This window comes from Tiliqua scincoides, chromosome 5 (assembly GCF_035046505.1).
Source record: "Tiliqua scincoides isolate rTilSci1 chromosome 5, rTilSci1.hap2, whole genome shotgun sequence".
In the NCBI taxonomy this organism is placed as follows: domain Eukaryota; kingdom Metazoa; phylum Chordata; class Lepidosauria; order Squamata; family Scincidae; genus Tiliqua; species Tiliqua scincoides.
This window is the reverse complement of record NC_089825.1, coordinates 106,844,117-106,861,838: the sequence shown is the minus strand read 5'-3', so window position 1 is coordinate 106,861,838 and position 17,722 is coordinate 106,844,117. Positions and strand designations below refer to the sequence as shown.

At 46.5% G+C, this 17,722-nt stretch overlaps 1 protein-coding gene and 1 pseudogene across 1 annotated transcript; one reads left to right on the top strand and one right to left on the bottom strand.

Annotated features, from left to right (window-relative positions):
- Window positions 1-4,480: 4,480 nt before the first annotated feature.
- On the bottom strand, window positions 4,481-16,544 carry LOC136652990 (vomeronasal type-2 receptor 26-like). The gene is made up of 5 exons (XM_066629917.1): window positions 16,541-16,544; window positions 15,264-15,332; window positions 13,610-13,896; window positions 6,311-6,437; window positions 4,481-5,382 (listed from the first exon to the last, which is right to left on the bottom strand). Exons 1-5 carry the CDS (start codon window positions 16,542-16,544, stop codon window positions 4,481-4,483), a joined length of 1,389 nt encoding a protein of 462 aa, XP_066486014.1.
- On the top strand, window positions 9,237-9,353 carry LOC136655187 (5S ribosomal RNA; annotated as a pseudogene).
- Window positions 16,545-17,722: the final 1,178 nt, after the last annotated feature.

Below are 17,722 nucleotides of genomic sequence, written 5' to 3'. Positions count from 1 at the left end.
TCAGAATTTCCTTCAGGTAGATTATTTGACACACAACTTCAAAGAATCCTATTCTATCAAAATTACTCCATTGTCTGCAACGGTGGGCTTCCTCTTTCTTGGATTTAATTTTACATCCTATGCAGCAGTCAAGTAAATACCCCTTATAGCAATGCTTAAGAATCACATACAATGCGGCTCTGATCAATGATTTCATAGTGCCTGAGCGGCAATTAGGGGTGAAATGCTCCACCCGGGTCTTCTGAAGGCCTAAAATTTCACGGAAACTTGTACTGTCATTTTCTTCTTGATTTCGTGGATCCTTCCAGGTATTTGGAGATCCGGGACATTCTTTCTCCTTTTTAAAAAAACAAAAAAACAATCTTAATTTCTAGTGCATTAATACAGATGCAATGACGATCAACCATAAATATAAAAAATGTTACCTGCGCAATCTTAATTGCTGCAGCCTTAGGATACTCGGACACTGAGTGGTAAAACACAAACCCGCAGTCACAGCCAATTGGGGGAAAACGCACAGTCTCTTCATCCCAAGCCAACTTAAAAAGAAGCTCCATAGGTATCGGCCTACGAAATTCACCATTGACATCGATTTCACAGCAGCGGCTTTTCTTCCTCAGAGGAGAATCCGTCAATCGCTCAGAGCCGGAAGCCCAGTAGGGAAGATTCTCAAACACTGATCTAGCCGCTCTAGTGTTAGGCGATTCAGGGATGTCCAGGGTCTCCCAGGGCGGCACGTTCTCCTTCTCTTCTTCAGGGCTCTCCATCTTGACCACCACCATAGTGTGATTTTCACTCTCCTCCCCTGCAGGGGATTCGCACTCCAACTGGGGAGTCTCGGTCCCAGAAGGCGACGCGGGTGAGCTTTTCAGAGGGGAGGCCATGGCAGAAACAGCAGCAACAGCAAAAGGCTGAATGGATTTCTCCCTCCCCCCCCAAAGGCCCTGGGCCTTAAATACAAGGACATGTCCGGACCTGTTCCCACTCCCCCTTTTTTTCCCATTGGCTCCACACGGTGGTCCGAGAGCTATGAAACCTGCGCCTATTGGTCGGCGGCAATGGGGCAAGTTGTTTGAGTGGTCACATGAACCCCTTTCCCACACTTTATTGGCGGGCTCCTTTTCCCGCCAAACCAAATGTCGGGGTGCTACAAAACCCTTCCCTAGCGGTTGAGGGGAACGGGGCAAGTTGTTTGAGGGGTCACATGAACCCCCTTTCCCACACTTTATTGGCGGGCTCCTTTTCCCACCAAACCAAATGTCGGGGTGCTACAAAACCCTTCCCTAGCGGTCGAGGGGAACGGGGCGAGTTGTTTGAGTGGTCACATGAACCCCCTTTCCCACACTTTACTGGCAGGGTCCTTTTCCCGCCAAACCAAATGTCGGGGTGCTACAAAACCCTTCCCTAGCGGTCGAGGGGAACGGGGCGAGTTGTTTGAGTGGTCACATGAACCCCCTTTCCCACACTTTACTGGCGGGGTCCTTTTCCCGCCAAACCAAATGTCGGGGTGCTACAAAACCCTTCCCTAGCGGTCGAGGGGAACGGGGCAAGTTGTTTGAGGGGTCACATGAACCCCCTTTCCCACACTTTATTGGCGGGCTCCTTTTCCCGCCAAACCAAATGTCGGGGTGTCCCAAAAACCCTCCCCAGTGGTGGGGGGCAGTGAGGAAGTTGTTTGAGGGGTCACTTGAACCCCCTTAGGGGGCGGGATTTCCAGTAAAAAGGGGCGGGACCAGCTGTCAAAGATAGTTTTGACATAAGGTATGTACGTCCTACTACTTGTGTGCTCCTGGAAGGACATATTCAAGCCCAATCATGTCCAGGAAATCTGTGCTGTACTGTCACCTAGGGACTTATCCTGGGTGGTGATCCACAGCGGGGAAGGAGGAGGATGAGGAAAGGCGAGTGGAGGGAGAAACCCAAGGGAACACCCAGAGGACTGCCCTGGGAGGGGTGAGGAGCCACCCAGGGAGGGTGAGTCTCCAGGCCCACGAATGCAACCAGCCTACTCACCCGTTGGGCAGACCAGAAGCCTCCCAAGAGACAGGGCAGCCTAGCTGCAGTTACCCCTTTTAACAGATAGGGTGGGGCCTGCAATAGGAAGACCTGAGATCAGGAGATCTCAGGCCCAGGTGAGATCAGGAAGAGGCAGGGATGGAAGGGCTGCCCAGGAGGATAAGAAGAGACCAGGCAGCCACAGGGGAAGGAAGCACCTTCCTGAGCTCAAGCAGGGAGGAGATAGAGAAGGCAGAAGAGAGGAAGAAGGCCGGGCCTCTTGCAACCTGGAGGCAGCCACAGCCTGGAGGCAGCCACAGGCCGGCTGAGGCCAGGGACTACGGCCCAAAGAAGGAAGACCCTCCCCAGGACTATTGGAGCACCTGAACAGGAGGGGACCCCAGGAGCACATCTAGCCTGGCCTCACTTACCTGGGGAGAGGACTACTCCCCATCTGGCTGGACAAGGAACCCTGTGACTGCTGGGCCAGAAACTACCTGCAGGATCGAGAAGGGGTTGAGCACGCAATCCTGACCCCTCCCAAGACAACTCCCGTTCAAAGGGGACTGCCCTGGCGTACCTACCTTCCAGTGGGGAGCACAACTTACCCGGCACAACTCATGGTGAGGATTACTGGAGAGAGGACCCGTGAGGTAACTGGCCCCCTTTTTGGGGATTGCTATGGACTTTAAATGGCACTGTATGGGGAATGCCCCGAGGGTTCCTGTGATGAAACAGGGGCCCCCCGGATGAATGTAAAAACCTCAACTAAAGTAAAAAAAAGTCAACAAACCCCTTTTTGCGGCTCCCCGTTCTTTCCCTGTTCTCCCGAGGGAGAGATTGGGCGGGCCCCGACTGCACAGTAGACACCACACCCCTTGATTCCGCCCCCAAGATGGACATCGCATGTACCCAGAAATGTTTTGTCTCCTTAGAAACAAGAGCTCCTGCTCTAAAAACAGAATTTGATCACTTCCAAACTAGCTGAGAGTTTCCAGGCTGTGCTTGGGAGGTGACTGTCCTAGTAGAAACCTTCATTTTGCGTCATCACTCTCCCTAGCAAAGGTGCAGTTGGGGGGCTTCTTTCACCTCCATTCTTTTAAGTTATGTTTTTCCACAGCAAAGATGCCCTAGTTGTGCTTTTGAGGTTTCTTTTTCGCTTTAGGTTAGTTCTCCATTCCTTGGAAAGTGTCTGCTGTGCTAAGCATTTTCTTTTTTTACTTGCCATTTTGCCAAGAAGCACCTTTTTGCTCCTTTCTTCCTCTGGAACCTGGAATCTTTCAGCCCTGCTCTTGCTATTTCATAAGGATTTAGTACTCAAACTCTCAGCAGAATTGGACTGGTAATCTCTCCCCCTTATTGATTCTCATAAAACATCCATCTCCCTAGTCCCTTCTAAGAAAGAGTCAGTCACCTCCAACTAAATATTTCTGTCTGAACACAGATCTCTTCTACATGCAGCCCCCCCCCCCCACATATCTATGTGGAATACATTACAGCCCTCCTCCTTTCCCACCTTCATCCTCAACGGCACAAGACAGATAAGAAAGCTGCCACTGCCCCAATCTTCTTCTGACACACTTTCAGTGAGCTAGGAGAGTACTGACAAGACTGGCATGCTAGAGAGGGAAAGGGAGGCGGGCTGGTGGCTCATCAGTTCACTGCCCATCCAACAGTGTCACTTGTTCTGAATGGTTCCATAGCACTTCATGGACAGGTCAGCTTTGTGACAGTCTAAACTGTGCTGATGTCACTCTAACTATATTAGGCTGCTGTGTTATTTACCCAGTAGGAGAAATTGACACACAATGAATCTGAGTCAGCCTTTGCAAAGTGCTCAGAAACAAGAGACTAATATAAAATATAGAAGTGATTTTTTTTTATAGAGCCTTCCTGTAAGTAGTGTAGTATACCCATTTTGTGCCACTCTCTTGCACTTCTTTCTTCTTTGCTACCAAGAATACAAAATAGTAGGGAGTAATCAAATATTTGGGTTATATGTACTTCTAGATCAGGGGTGCCCAAACCCTGGCTCTGGGGCCACTTGCGGCCCTCGAGGACTCCCAATGCGGCCCTCAGAGAGCCCCCAGTCTCCAATGAGCCTCTGGCCCTCCAGAGATTTGTTGGAGCCCGCACTGGCCTGATGCAACTGCTTTTAGCGTGAGGGTGACTGTTTGACCTCTCGCATGAGCTGTGGGATGAGGGCTCCCTCCACTGCTTGCTATTTCACGTCTGTGATGCAGCAGTGGCAGTAAAGGAAAGGCCTTTTATAGGCCTTGAGCTATTGCAAGACCTTCATTCATTCATATAAGTTCATCTTTAATATATTCATTTATTTAAACTTAGGTAAATTTATTCAAATTTAAAATGTAAATTAATTCTTTCCCCCTGCACACAGTGTCAAAGAGATGATATGGCCCTCCTACCAAAAACTTTGGACACCCCTGTTCTAGATAATACAAAATAAAAGACATGAAACACACACTTAGTGATTTCTCCTTATTAGTTGATCCTTGTTGTTCAGTTCAGGCCTCCGGAGAATTATGTAACATTTGGGGGAAAAGATACAGCCCAGTAACCCAGCACTGGAGGCCAAGATGGAGAAGATCTCCACAGCAACCATGTACTTTCCCTTCGTGTTCAGGTGGGATGGAATAAAGGACAACCACACACTGCAGAAGACTAACATGCTGAAGGTGATGAACTTGGCTTCATTGAAGCTGTCTGGCAACTTCCTGGCTTGGAAAGCCACAGTGAAGCAGACAACAGCCAGGAATCCCAGGTAGCCCAGAACACAATAAAACATGGTGTGTGACCCTTCATTGCACTCCAGTACAATTTCTTCAGCCAAAGAATCTATGTCCAAATGGGGGAATGGAGGAGCAGTGCAGAGCCACACAGCACAGATAATGGATTGAATCAGGAAGCAACCAAAGATGATGGAGTTGGCCAGTCTTTTCTGTACCCATTTCCTCATCCTGGATCCTGGTTTGGTGGCCATGAAAGCCAGAACCACAGTAATGGTTTTAGCCAAGACACATGAAACAGCCACAGAGAAGACCAGACCAAAAGATGTTTGTCTTAAGTAACAGGTCACTGCCTGAGGCTGGCCAATGAATAGCAAGGAGCAGAGGAAGCAGAGCAATAGGGAGAAAAGCAGAGAGTAGGTGAGGTCTTTGTTGTTAGCTTTGACAATGGGAGTGTCTTCATTCTTGATGAAAATCCTGAGCACTAAAATTGTCATCAGAGAAAAAGACAAAGCCACAACACTTAGTGTAATTCCCAAGGGTTCTGTGAAAGAGAGGAAATTGAGGACTTTGGGGAGACATTGATCTTTGTTCTTGTTTGGAAACTGACCTTCTGGACATTTGAAGCAATCGTCCATGTCTGAAAAAATAGACAAATGCATATTTGATGTAACTATTACAATGTTCTCTTCTGATATTATCCCATGCCTAGTTAAGTGAACGGTCCCATCTATAATTGTGTTTTCCTTTGAGTTGAACATTCTTTGAAGTTTCCCAAGGATCAGAAAACAGAGCAATTGGTGACCAATTGATTACCAATGTGGAAGCAATGCTAAAAGGAATTACATACGTGCATGACTTTTTATGTGCATGGACCAGGTTCAGTTGAGTGAATCTTGGAGGCAGTGTAGAGTATGCCTGTTCCTAGCCTCCCTTTCCTGGCCTTGACGCACCCCCAGAGCAGTAGCAGACCTGCCCTCAGGGTGACCCAAGGCAGGTCCGTGACATGCTGCACCCCCTCCAGCATGCTGCCCCCCTCCCCAGGATACTTATCGAGGCCCATGGAGCCTCACACATTATTCCCCAGTCATCGAGAATCCTTCTGAGTCTTTTCTGGCTGTTTTAAACAGTACTTCTGGTCTCTTGACAAAGTATGGAGCTTAAAACAGCTGGGGAAGCCTTGGACAGCTTCTGGATGGCTTCTGAGTGCCACGCAGAGCCTTGCCTGCCCGTGGAATGGCTCATATGGGCAAGTGGGGGGGCAGTAAGAACAGGTAGCAGGACCATGGCGAGCACAAAACCCAGGTCATTTCCGCCCCGCCCCCCTGCCCCAGAGGCTCCTTAAACGAATGCCAGCCAAAGAGCTGTTTCAGGTCTCAGGAGATGCTCTGGGAACCAGGCAACCTACAAAGAAGTAGGTAAAACTTTACTTGCCTCTGTTAGGCTGCCTTGTCTCTGGCTTGCTCATAGCATGAAGAGTTTTAAAGCATGAAACTAGAGAAAAGGGGACACTAACAAGTATTGTTATAGCGCGCATGACTCATTACACTGCACATTTAGTCTCCCACCTATCTGATTAGAAATCTTCCCTTCTGGACATAGATCACAATCATAGCAACAAAACGGCTTCCCTTCCTTCTTTTTCTTGCTGTAACCTGGATAGCAGTGGTCATTGCACAGAGCAGTGGGCAGCACCTATGCATGGAAAGAGAAGAGAGTTTACTCCTTTAGCTAGTGAGAAAGTTCTACCCTTATCTAAGACCAAACCATTTTTTCTCTGATAGGCTGTTCAAGCACACTAACTCCTCATGACTAGACTATATTTTTGAGATGACTACTGCTACAGTCTAATTGATGGATTCAGCCATTCATTGATGGAGTCATTCAGGATATTCTGACAGTAACTTCTCTAATGAACTTGGACATTACATCCGAGCTACTTGCACCAAAGACAAAGTCCTACTATGAAAAGGAATGGCTGCCTTGAGCAGAGGGCATTATTCTGAGTGGTAGATTCTGGGACTGGTTTTTGCAAACAAGATATTCCCAGTGAAAAAGCGTGCATGACAAAATGAACTGCAGAGGCAAGAGAAAGTCTTGTTGCTTGGGGAAAGATAGTAAAGACAGGGTTGGTGTCAGATGTTCTGGACTATTTTGCAGGTATGACCACATAGTGATGACATCAGAGATCAATCAAGAGGGGAGCTGTGCAGGGGAACATATTCATGACTACACATCCCCGGACTGTCCCCGAACCTACAGCATTGGTAGCATGAAATGTGCCATCAGGCAGTAAGCAGGGGTATGACAGGAGATATAGTCGAGGGCTTGGCTCCAGGACCCCTAGCAACCACACTGATCAGTGGAGAAGTGGACCCTGTCAAGTGTCATAGCTCAATGATGGATACCATGCTTTTAATGCAAACAGGAATGAGTTCACTCTCATCATCACTAGTCAAAGGAATATCAGGTAGCAATGTCTGAGATGATTCCTAGCCCAATTCTGACTAAGTGGTGCACTGGCACAGGAGAAGATGGAAGCAGGGAAGCAGTGGAATGAGGTGGGGGAATGGCGGCAATGTATGTGGTGGGCAGTTCAAGCCTAGAAGTTATGAATGCTATCCTTCTACACATTGTTTTTGGGATTCCTTACAAAAATGTAAGGACTTTCTAAGGCAATGCTTAGAAGACAGGGAGGTATTGTCAAGGTGATCAGGATTTAATGCTGGTACCTTTCCCATTTAGCTTTCCATCTTGTAGCTGAATCAAACCCCACCTGACTGAACGCACTGGGCCATGTGATGGTATCATCATTAATGGTGAATTCTTTGCCTGGGGGTACTTGCGGATCCATCATTCCAGTCTTCACTCTCAAGAAGGAATGGTTGGAGAAAGTCACCCAATTTATCAGATCAAATCCACCTGCTAATTCACCCTCCTCATTAAAAGATACTGTGTCTCCAGCACTGTTATTAAATGAGATGCTCCTCAGGAATGAGTGAAGCTGGATTGGAAGAGATCAAGGAAAACATTAGAAATGATTTGTGTACTGCAGGGGAGAGACTTTTTTGTAATCGAAAGGACAGCATAGAAAACTGAAATGTTGAACACACATCTCCTCTGTTTCAGCTGAATTCATATTTTTTCAATGCTATTTGTGTTACTTTCACCTAAGAGAACCCTCATAGGGTCTTCTCGAGGACAGAAGGGATCACCATAGCATGTCTCTCACACCACAGCAGAAATCTAGTGTCTCAGCCTGGAGAGAATCCATCATGCCCTTCTCTCAAAGTCTAGTACTTTTCTGTAAGGGGAAAGCTGGGAGATGGAGCTCCTGCAAATGTTCAGTTTGAGTGCTCAGGAAAAGATCAAAGTTCTGTGAATGCTTTTGAAACTTTGGGAGCCTCAAAATCAATGCCTCTCATATCAATTCCTCTCATATACTCAAACCTTTCTTAACATTCAGTTTGAATATGCACAAATACATGACCCCATTCTGAGTCAAAAACTGGAATGGTTGTGCATCCTTAGTTGTATCCTAACATTAGATAGCAAAGTTAATCATGTGTAAGTTCTGCTGATTTTACACACCTCAGAGTCCATACAGATACATAACCAACAGAAAACAAAATAGAAAAGGCTCCTAGAAAGTTTGACTGACAGAATCCAATATAATGGTAGGGCAGTAGAATGGCTGTCCTACCTCCAGCAGTGAAAGTAAGCCAATGGCGGAGGTGAAGAATGATGAGGTAGGCAGAAAAGAGTGAGAGAAGGAATGGGGAAGTTTCTACAAAGGAGAGCAGGTGGGAGGTGGAACAGGATGGGGGTGGATCTCTGCATGCATCTGATCCTAATCACATTTCCCAACCCCTTCAATCTCCCTGACTCACCTTACATGTGCACTGAAAAATCAGCTGGCACAGACCTGAAGCATTCTATTGGGGCAGTGGAGATTTGGCCCATGGCAAGAGCACAAGAGTTCCCTTACCTTACCTGGGTCCCTTTTTGGGAGAAGGGCGGGATAAAAATAAAGTTTTATTATTATCATTATTATTACCTCAAGACGACCTCTGGACTTACCCCCTGCAGGTACAGTATAAGCTCCATTGGCACAGCTGCAACAGTGGGGTGGGGGTGAATTTAGTTAGGATTAGGATCTTAGTTGTCTTCTAACATCCCCTTAGACTGGGGTGCCCAAACCCTGGGGCCACTTGCAGCCCTCAAGGACTTCCAATCCGGTCCTCAGGGAGCCCCCTGTCTCCAATGAGCCTCTGGCCCTCTGGAGATTTGCTGGAGCCTGCGCTAGCCTTCTGCAACTGCTCTTAGCCAGCTGTTCGACCTCTCACGTGAGCTGTGGGACAAAGGCTCCCTTCACTGCCAGGTGTTTCACATCTGTGATGCAGCAGCAAAGGAAAGGCTGGCCTTGCCTTGTGCAAGTCCTTTTATTGCAAAACCTTTCTTCATTCATATAAGTTCCATCTCTAATATATTCATTTATGCAACTGTTACCCTGCACATGCCAGATCTCGTCTGATCTTGGAAGCTAAGCAGGGTCAGGCCTGGTTAGTACTTGGATGGGAGACCACTTGGGAATACCAGGTGCTGTAGGCTTGTACCATAGTCTTTCGAGACTGAAGGTTGCCAACAAATATGTAAATTCAAATTTAAAGTGTAAATTAATTCTTTTTCTTCCCCGGCCAGTGTCAGAGAGATTATGTGGCCCTCCTGCCAACACCCCTGCATTAGACAAAGAAGCTAATATGCAAGTCTATCTTTACCTGAGACCATTGTGGATGTGGAGAAGAGAGCTTGCATTTGTCTACCACTGATCTGTGCTTGGCCCTGAATGAGGACATCTTCTGCAATGAATGTGCTACAGCGTGAACTGCATTGTAGATGCTGTAGCTCTGGCCAGTCATGCTCATTTCAAAAAGGGTCCCTGGGAGGTCCTCCAACCTCTCTTGACCAGTGCATGGATCTCTGCTGTCCTCGCCATCATCCAAATGAGAAAATGAGCAGTCAAAAGCCCCTTCCCAGAAGTTCCTGATGAAGTCATCTCCTTCTTGTGACTTTGGCTGTAGAGATTGAAGGAACTCTGAAAACCCCAGCACTTTGTTGGAGTGAATGGCAAAAGACAGGGCACCATGGAAGACCTGTATGTCAAAATCCCTGTGCACTGTCAGTGATGAGAAATCCCACTGGCTGGTCAATATCCACACTTTACCAACAAAAGACACTGTCATACCTTCTAGTAGGGTATATAAATATATTGCCCATTTCAAACCTGTTGTGGCCTGAAAGTCTGCATTAACAACATAGATTGTGACTTCAGAATTGATTAGTTCCAGTATCTGAGCCAAATGGGGGTTTATTACATCTGCGGTCTCTAATATTTCTGCCGTCTCTGTAAATTGAGAGAGTGCTGGTATTCTTTTACTAAAGGCTGCACAGATTCCATGTTCAGAAAACATTTTCAACATGGTGCGCACAAATTTTTCTCCATTATCATCATTGTAAGTAACAACCCCGACCCAAGTCCACTGGAAATGCTGAAGTAAATGAACAATCCCTCTGTACTGATGGGATTCATTGGGGACCATCCGATAAAAGGAAGGAAGCTGCATTTTAACATTCTTCACTGGAAGCTGTACACAGTAGGCAATCTAGGAAAGAATTACTATTATACCAGGAGAAGAACTGATACAAAATATTTATGAATCTGATCAAATAAAGTGCTGAGATGAAAACCTAGTTTGAAATAAAGTAATATGTTACTGGGAGATGAGCCGATATGGACATTTTACTTTAAGTTGTTTAGGGCGCAATCCAACCCTTCACTTGTTCCAATGCAAGTCATGTTTGTGCCTCTTCCGGAGGAAGCTGGATTGGCACTCAGAGGAGCACAGGCCTGCAGAGTCTGATGCAAGCTTCCATGCCGGCTTCCTCCGCAATTCTTGTGTTGACCTGGCATTCCTGGGTGGAGGGAGGGCGGGGGGGAGGGAGGGCGAGGGGAGGGCAAGCAGTGGGCGACCCTGGGGGTGAGTGGGTGGGTAGGGATCGAGAGGTCGGGGTGGGATCAGGCAGTTATGCCGGATCCCAACCCCCATTCCCAGGGAGAACAGAGCGGCTTCAAGCCGCTCCACTCTCCACGAACTTGTATCACCTGAGGAGGTGGCACAAGTTCAAGGAGACCCATTGGGCCAAAGGCGCCTTACCCAGGGGTAAAGGGAAAAGTTTCCCCTTGCCTCTGGCTGAGCCGCCTTGGGCCCCTATCCTGTGCTGGATACAGTGCAAGATAGGATTGTGCCCTTAGTTTAAAACTGCTCCACCTTTTCTAACCTCATGGAAATCTCAAGGCAGCTTTCTGGCCTTATTAGGAAGATGACTAAGGGCCCAATCCTATCCCATTTTCCAGTGCCGGTGCAACTGTACCAATGAGGCAAGCACTGCATCCTGTGGTGGGGAGGCAGTCACAGAGGCCTCCTCAAGGTAAGGGAATGTTCGTTCCCTTACCTTGGAGCTGCATTGATGCTGGAAAGTTGGATAGGATTGGGCCCGAATAATCAACACCAAATAAACAGAGTCTTAGTAAAAAATGATCAACTATGCCCACTGTTATTACCAACGCCTTTTTGAACTATTTGTCTATAAACCTATAAATATCAATGGTTTAAATTGTGTATCATAGAAACGACTTCCTGTGAAATTCAGTTATACCACATAAAAACTCCATCTTGCGCTCTGTTTATAACAAGGATGCCATTTCATGTATGTCGCATATGGGGAGGGGGTGTGGTATTGTAACTTTGGCTGCTTAGCAACAGAAATCCCTGCCTTCCTGTATTGTCTAATGTCCACTTTATGTCTGTATCTGTACCTTATTAAATTTGGCTCTCTCAGTTGAGAACTCTCCTCTAGTCCAGATGAGTTATATCTGTGCCCACACTGATTCCATTCACTGACTAGTTCATGTTTTAGCATGCCAAAATGGGAAACATCAAAACTCCATCATGCCCTTCGTAATAGGATCAGGCATTATCCCTCAGAACTGCCAGCAACCAGGCTCTGAAATTTTGAGAACTACTGGGGGATTTTTGGTCCATTTCAAAAGTATATAAAGCATTTTGTGACAGCATTATTTCTAGCAGCACTGGTAGGACGGATCACGCCAAAGCAGGTACGTCAGGCACATAGATGGCAGAAGGGGAGGGGAGGGGTGGGGAAGGGTGTAACGGGGTAAGGGAATGGACTGGTCAGGCCAGAGGCAGGGAAGGATCAGTGGTGCTGGCACATGCCATATTCTATCTTCCTTTGCAGGCCTGATCCACCGACATGGATTGCTGTGGATTTGCACCAGCCATAGAGATTGACCTAGATCCAAGTTGACCTAGAACCCCATCCTTTGCTTGTCTGCTCAAAAGTAAGTCCCATTATAGTCAAGGGGCTTACTTTCAGGTAACTGTGGATAGGATTACAGTCCTATTGTCGTTGCTGAGTCAATTGACTGGATTCATTCCCCAGATTAATGAAATAGTTTAGGCACAAGTAACATGGCATTATATAACTGAAATTGTTTGGAGCATAAAGAAAACTTTGAACATAAAGCAAAAACCAATGGAAGGCTTGCTGAAACATAAGAAGTTTGTCTGCCCTTTCAGAGCAGAAGCAAGTAGAGGGACAGCCCTTTTCTCAACCAAAACAGAATTTGACAGGCTGGGAGCTGCAACAAAGAAGGGTCTGGCATGAGCTGCCACCAACTATATCTTCATTAAAATAGAAACATTAAAACATTAACTTTTGCAGCACGGAAACTTCCATCTGTTTCTTTCATTACACCAGGGGTCTCCAGACTTTTTGGCCAGAGGGCCGCATGAAATATCTGGCGCAGTATTGAGGGCTGGAAAAAAAATTAAATATAAAATTAAAATAATTAAATTAGAGATGGAACTTAGATGAATGAATAAATGAATGAGTGGGCTCATTCACTCAGCCTCTCCGGCCCTCAGAACATCCTCCAGATGCAATCAGAGCACAGCTCTGGTCATGTTCAGTCGAGTGGGCCAGAGGCTTTCAGGAGACAAGAGGCTGGCCGCAGGCCGGATAGAGGCTTACTGCGGGCCGCATCTGGCCCCCGGGCCAGGGTTTGGAGACCCCTGCTTTACACCAATTAAATGTTTGATTTTATTGTTATTCACAGGGGAACACTCAATGAACTCAACCTGTAAGATCATTTGTGTTAATGATATACAACATGTCAGACAGACAGAAAAAAAATTGTTCTCTATTTGCATGCATGTGTGTTCATGTGCTATCAGCTGCAGAACTAGTGCTGGGCAAACAGAGCAAGTGCCCAGGCACTGAGCCAGCACAACTCTAGGACCATGTGGCAATCCTCACTGAGGCCCCCGACACAGTTGAAAACTGTACTTCTGGTCTTCTGGAAGTGCAGTTTAAGACTGCAGGGGAGGCTTCCCCAGTTGGTCCTAGAGTCACACAAGGCTATGTCGCACTTTGAAGGTGGGGAGGTGGCATTTCATGAAGAGTGGCATTTCACACAGGAGGGTGGCATCGCAGACCTCTGCCCCATTGTCCAGCACTGTGTGTGATATGCACAAGACTCTAACATTTTCTGCACTTTATTTCTTATTCTGTGCTTTAAGGATTTGACTGGAATAGTGGCTTCTGAACTAGCAGCATTTCTTGCTTTTTTCAAAGAGAGAGAGAGAGAGAGAGAGAGAGAGAGAGAGAGAGAGAGAGAGAGAGAGAGAGAGAGAGAGAGAGAGAGAGAGAGAGAGAGAGAGAGAGAGATCCTTGCAAGTCAGTTACCTGGGAGGAAGAAAACAGAAATACTAATTTAAGAATTGTACCTGTGGAATCTTGTAGATGCCTAATTGAGTTGCCATGTGAAGGGAGATTTCTGCATCAAGTCCTCCAATGACAGCTATCAGTTCCTTTTGCTTGTCACATTTGAAGTTGGGGACAATCCTTTCCTGGGTGGAAAGAAGTTTCAGGGTGTTCTGGTAAGTCAGTTTTGCATCGTAGTAACTGTCATAGATGTGGAGCCCCAGGCTGACATTAGGCAGGAAATTTGGATTCTCATTGATCTCCTTCACAGCAAAGACCAAGGACAGGACATGCTGATAGTTCTTTGGAACTGGACTAAAGGAAGAGTTATATTTTGCATGAATCATATGGTCAATCCTTCATGAAGTGTCTATCTGAATGCAGGCTGTAACTAATTTTATGAAAGGCTCAAGTGTTCTTTCAATTGAAGAGATTTCATCCATTTCCAACCCCGATGCCATTGTTGTGCCTTGTATGGGATTTGGCCATCTCCTCCTCCAACTTTGCCTGTAGTATATCCCAGGACAAAAGAACTCTCAAGTTGGGTCTCTGGAAGTTGGAGGGTAGAAACTTTCAAATAATCACTGTCTAGAAGAAGGGGTGCCTAGTTGCTAAGTTTTGCAATAACTGAGGGCACCTTTAACTATCCCTGGATACTCTTCAAAAAAGAAATTTACTCTACCCATTGGAATGGATCTATATTTCAAGCAGAGCTCAGTGATACATAAACATTAAAGCGCCGTGTCATAAAAACAGTTCTAAGAAAAGAGTGTTCATATGATCTGAAATCAATCCATAGAACCCCACATATATAAGAATTTGAATGTAGCTCCTCATATCCAGTTGTCAGATTTACAGCCCAAGCCTAACCCACTTTGATGGTTAAATAGCCAGTGCAGAGTTGAGTAGCCCCACTGTGGGTCCACTTACCTTATGTGGGGAAGGGGACAAATGTCCCCAGCCCCCAAGGATCTGTTGGGAGATGCAGCATTCTGAGCTGCCCAGAATGCCCTGGGAGCCAGGCAGCTCAGGATTGGGCTGTCAGACTGCAAACATACAAACTGATTTATTTCTGAATAGACATACATAGGATTGGGCTGTTACACACAGGCCGTATCTCAGTGGTGGAGCAATTGCTTTGCATGTATCCCTATTAGTTTCAAGTGGAGCAGAGAAAGATTTTTGTACGAAACTCTAGTTGCGACTTAGCATATCCAGTTCTGGACTGGATAATCTGACTAGATATAAATGATCCACGGAACCCAGAAACACCTGAAGGGCGCAGGAGAGAACTGAAAGACATGAAACAAACTGGCAAAAATGAATCATGTAGATGAAAGTATATTTATACAGTCTTTGAAAGAATCCTGCTCATAAATCTAAGTGCATCTTCCAAAACAAACATAAGCAGACTGTCTTTTGGACATGCCAGTCTGTGCATGACACATTTCTAACTGATCTGAGCTACCAAACATTTTGGATGGTAGAAAAGGATGTCCTTATGTTAGTTCATCGATCAGCCTTGTTTTGGGGTGTTCGCGGAAAGCCATGTCATCAGAGTGGCAAACAAACTGCGATACATTTTCTCCAATGATGAGATCTCCTTTCAGGTGATACTTAAATGGGAGCTGGGAGGGATTATACTGCAGCCATGAACAGAAAGCTTTTTTTATTTACCTGCAGCCAGCGCTGCAGTCCTGTGGGGTCCAGAGAGCCCTCCGCAGGTCTCCACCTGCCTGCCGAAGTCTAAAAATAGGAGGGAAAAGTGAGCACTTCTGGTTACATTGCAAAAACTAGATGTGCCCATTTAAAAAAAAATTATATATATATATATATATATATATATATATATATATATATATATATATATATATATATATATATATATATATACACATAGTGTTTTGCATTCACTGGGAGCCCTGTGGAGGCCTCCCCAGACTCCTTAAACCCCAGAATTGCAGTGCTGGCTAAAGGTAAGTTAAAAAAGAAAACCCTCCCATCCGTGGCAACAGCGTGATCTGGGAGATCATCTGCTGCCTTCCCCATGCCTTGCAACAACTTACTGTATTCCCAATTCCTTTGTAGGAGTTTGGAAGCACAAATGTAGATGAAAGTATATTTATACAAACTTTGAAAGAATCCTGCTCATTAATCTAAGTACATCTTCCAAAACAAGCATAAGCAGACTCTCTTCTGAACATGCCAGTCCTTGAAATATACATTGGTAATTGATCTGATCTGAGCTTCTGAACATTTTGGAGGGTTAAGAAGCATTTCCTTACATTATCATCCTTGTTTTGGGGTGTTCGCTGAAAGAAATGTCACCAAATATGCAGGTAAACTGTGACACAATCGCTCCAATGATCAGTTCTCCACTCTGTTGATACTTCCAGGGGAACTGGGAGGGTTCAGTGACTGCACACAAAGCAGCCTGTGCCCTGTATTCAGCTGGAGAAAACTGAAGGCCCAGAATGAGCAGCAGCACTAACAGAAGCATCCCTGCTATCTTGTGTGGATCTTGGCTCAGAATGCCCAGTTGCTATCCATCATCCACCCTCAACCTGCCTAGAACAACCCCAACTTGTGTGCAGCAATGCTTCCAGAATCTCTTGAAGAACTGGGCATATATAGTGGTGGATCTCCCCTTCTGTTGCCAGGACATCATTGGGCCATAAGTAACCGAAGATAAAAATGGCACCGTTCTCACTGTTCACAGTTTTCAACCCAGGTCTGAGCAGCTCAGAGATTATATGTTGATCAATATGTTTGAGGCATTAGAAAAGAGCTGTGGGATTTGCCTAGCGGGAGAATGACTCATAGCAATTGAAGTTAATTATAGGATTGGAAATCATTGCTCAGATGATTGCACTGGGTGACATAATGTTTGCATCAGATGTAGAGGGGGGAAATCCACTTCTTGACTCTTTGAGTGATTTAGGGCCAAAACCTACCCATTTTGGCCCCTAACTATGCAGCAAAGCCAAAAACATCAACCACTTCATCCTATGGTGGGGGGGGGGCAGTCACAGAGGTCTCCTTTGTGGCACAGGAGCAGCTACCATGATGCAGGGTGATCTTCTCAGATCTGCTCAGCTAAATAGCTATTGCAAGTTTCCATTGACTTGAGCTGCAGGATTGGGTCCAGGAAAGGAGTCAGGACAGTAGTTCTCAAACTGGGGCATCACAACGTCCCAGTCTGCAAGCCCTGGGCTCTGCTCCCTTAAGGGCTGGGGAGGGGGAAGGCATCCAGGGGATCGTGCCTCTGATCAGAGTGCAGGGGCACACTTCCACATACCCCTGCCTGCAGCTCCTCTGACCCTGGGAGGCTACTGCATGCAGGGATGAATGGAAGTGTGCCCCTGCACCCCTCCACAGCAGCATGATGCTGGGCATCGTGTCACTGCGTTCCCCCACCCCTGCCCCTTAAGCAAAGACTTGCAGGCTCTCAAACTCTCCCAGAGAATTTGAGAACCACTGAGTTAGAATATTGGCCACACCAGTGAGGCCAATCCTGCCCCCTGGGACCCAATCAGCCCACCCTGCCTCATTTTGCTACCTCTCTGCCCCAATTCCACCTTCTTGCCACCCCCTCCCACCTCTGCCAATGACTAAGTAGTCAAGGAGCATGAGTGCATTTTCATGGAAGGGAAGACACAGTCCTTCCCACTGATGTAGCTGGCAGCGCAGTAAGTTCATGCACTTAAAGAGTGCCTTCTGCAGTAGGCGCCGACTCCTTTACCTAATTCCACATCATCACGAGACAGGATCCAAGGACAGGCGGCTCTACTAAGTGCTAAATTGGGCCTATTAGTGGAATAAGAGGGATTCTATTCCCGCAACAGGACGTGAAGAGAAAAAATAGCAACTGAATGGGGAGTTCCTAGAAAGAAGCCACACCTTTTGCCAAACCTAATCCCCTGACCCAGGTCCACATGGACAAGTACCAGTGATTATGCTGCTGCATGTCTAATTAGACCCACCCCAGCCACGGAAACCTACCTCTGGATTCCCTTACCCAGGATTTTCAGGACTGCCCCCCACCGGATGCAGCAAGTGCCAGATCACAAAATACTGCCCCCCTCCCCAATAGGCTGCTTTACTGGTCGCTTCAGAGCCTCTTGTGACATCCTCTG

Coding starts and splice junctions, on each gene's coding strand:
- LOC136652990 (XM_066629917.1), bottom strand. Junction 13,897..15,263: donor GACTGCAGCGCTGGCTGCAG/GTAAATAAAAAA, acceptor CCTTTAGTCCAG/TTCCAAAGAACTATCAGCAT. Junction 6,438..13,609: donor GCATCTACAAGATTCCACAG/GTACAATTCTTA, acceptor TTCCATGCATAG/GTGCTGCCCACTGCTCTGTG.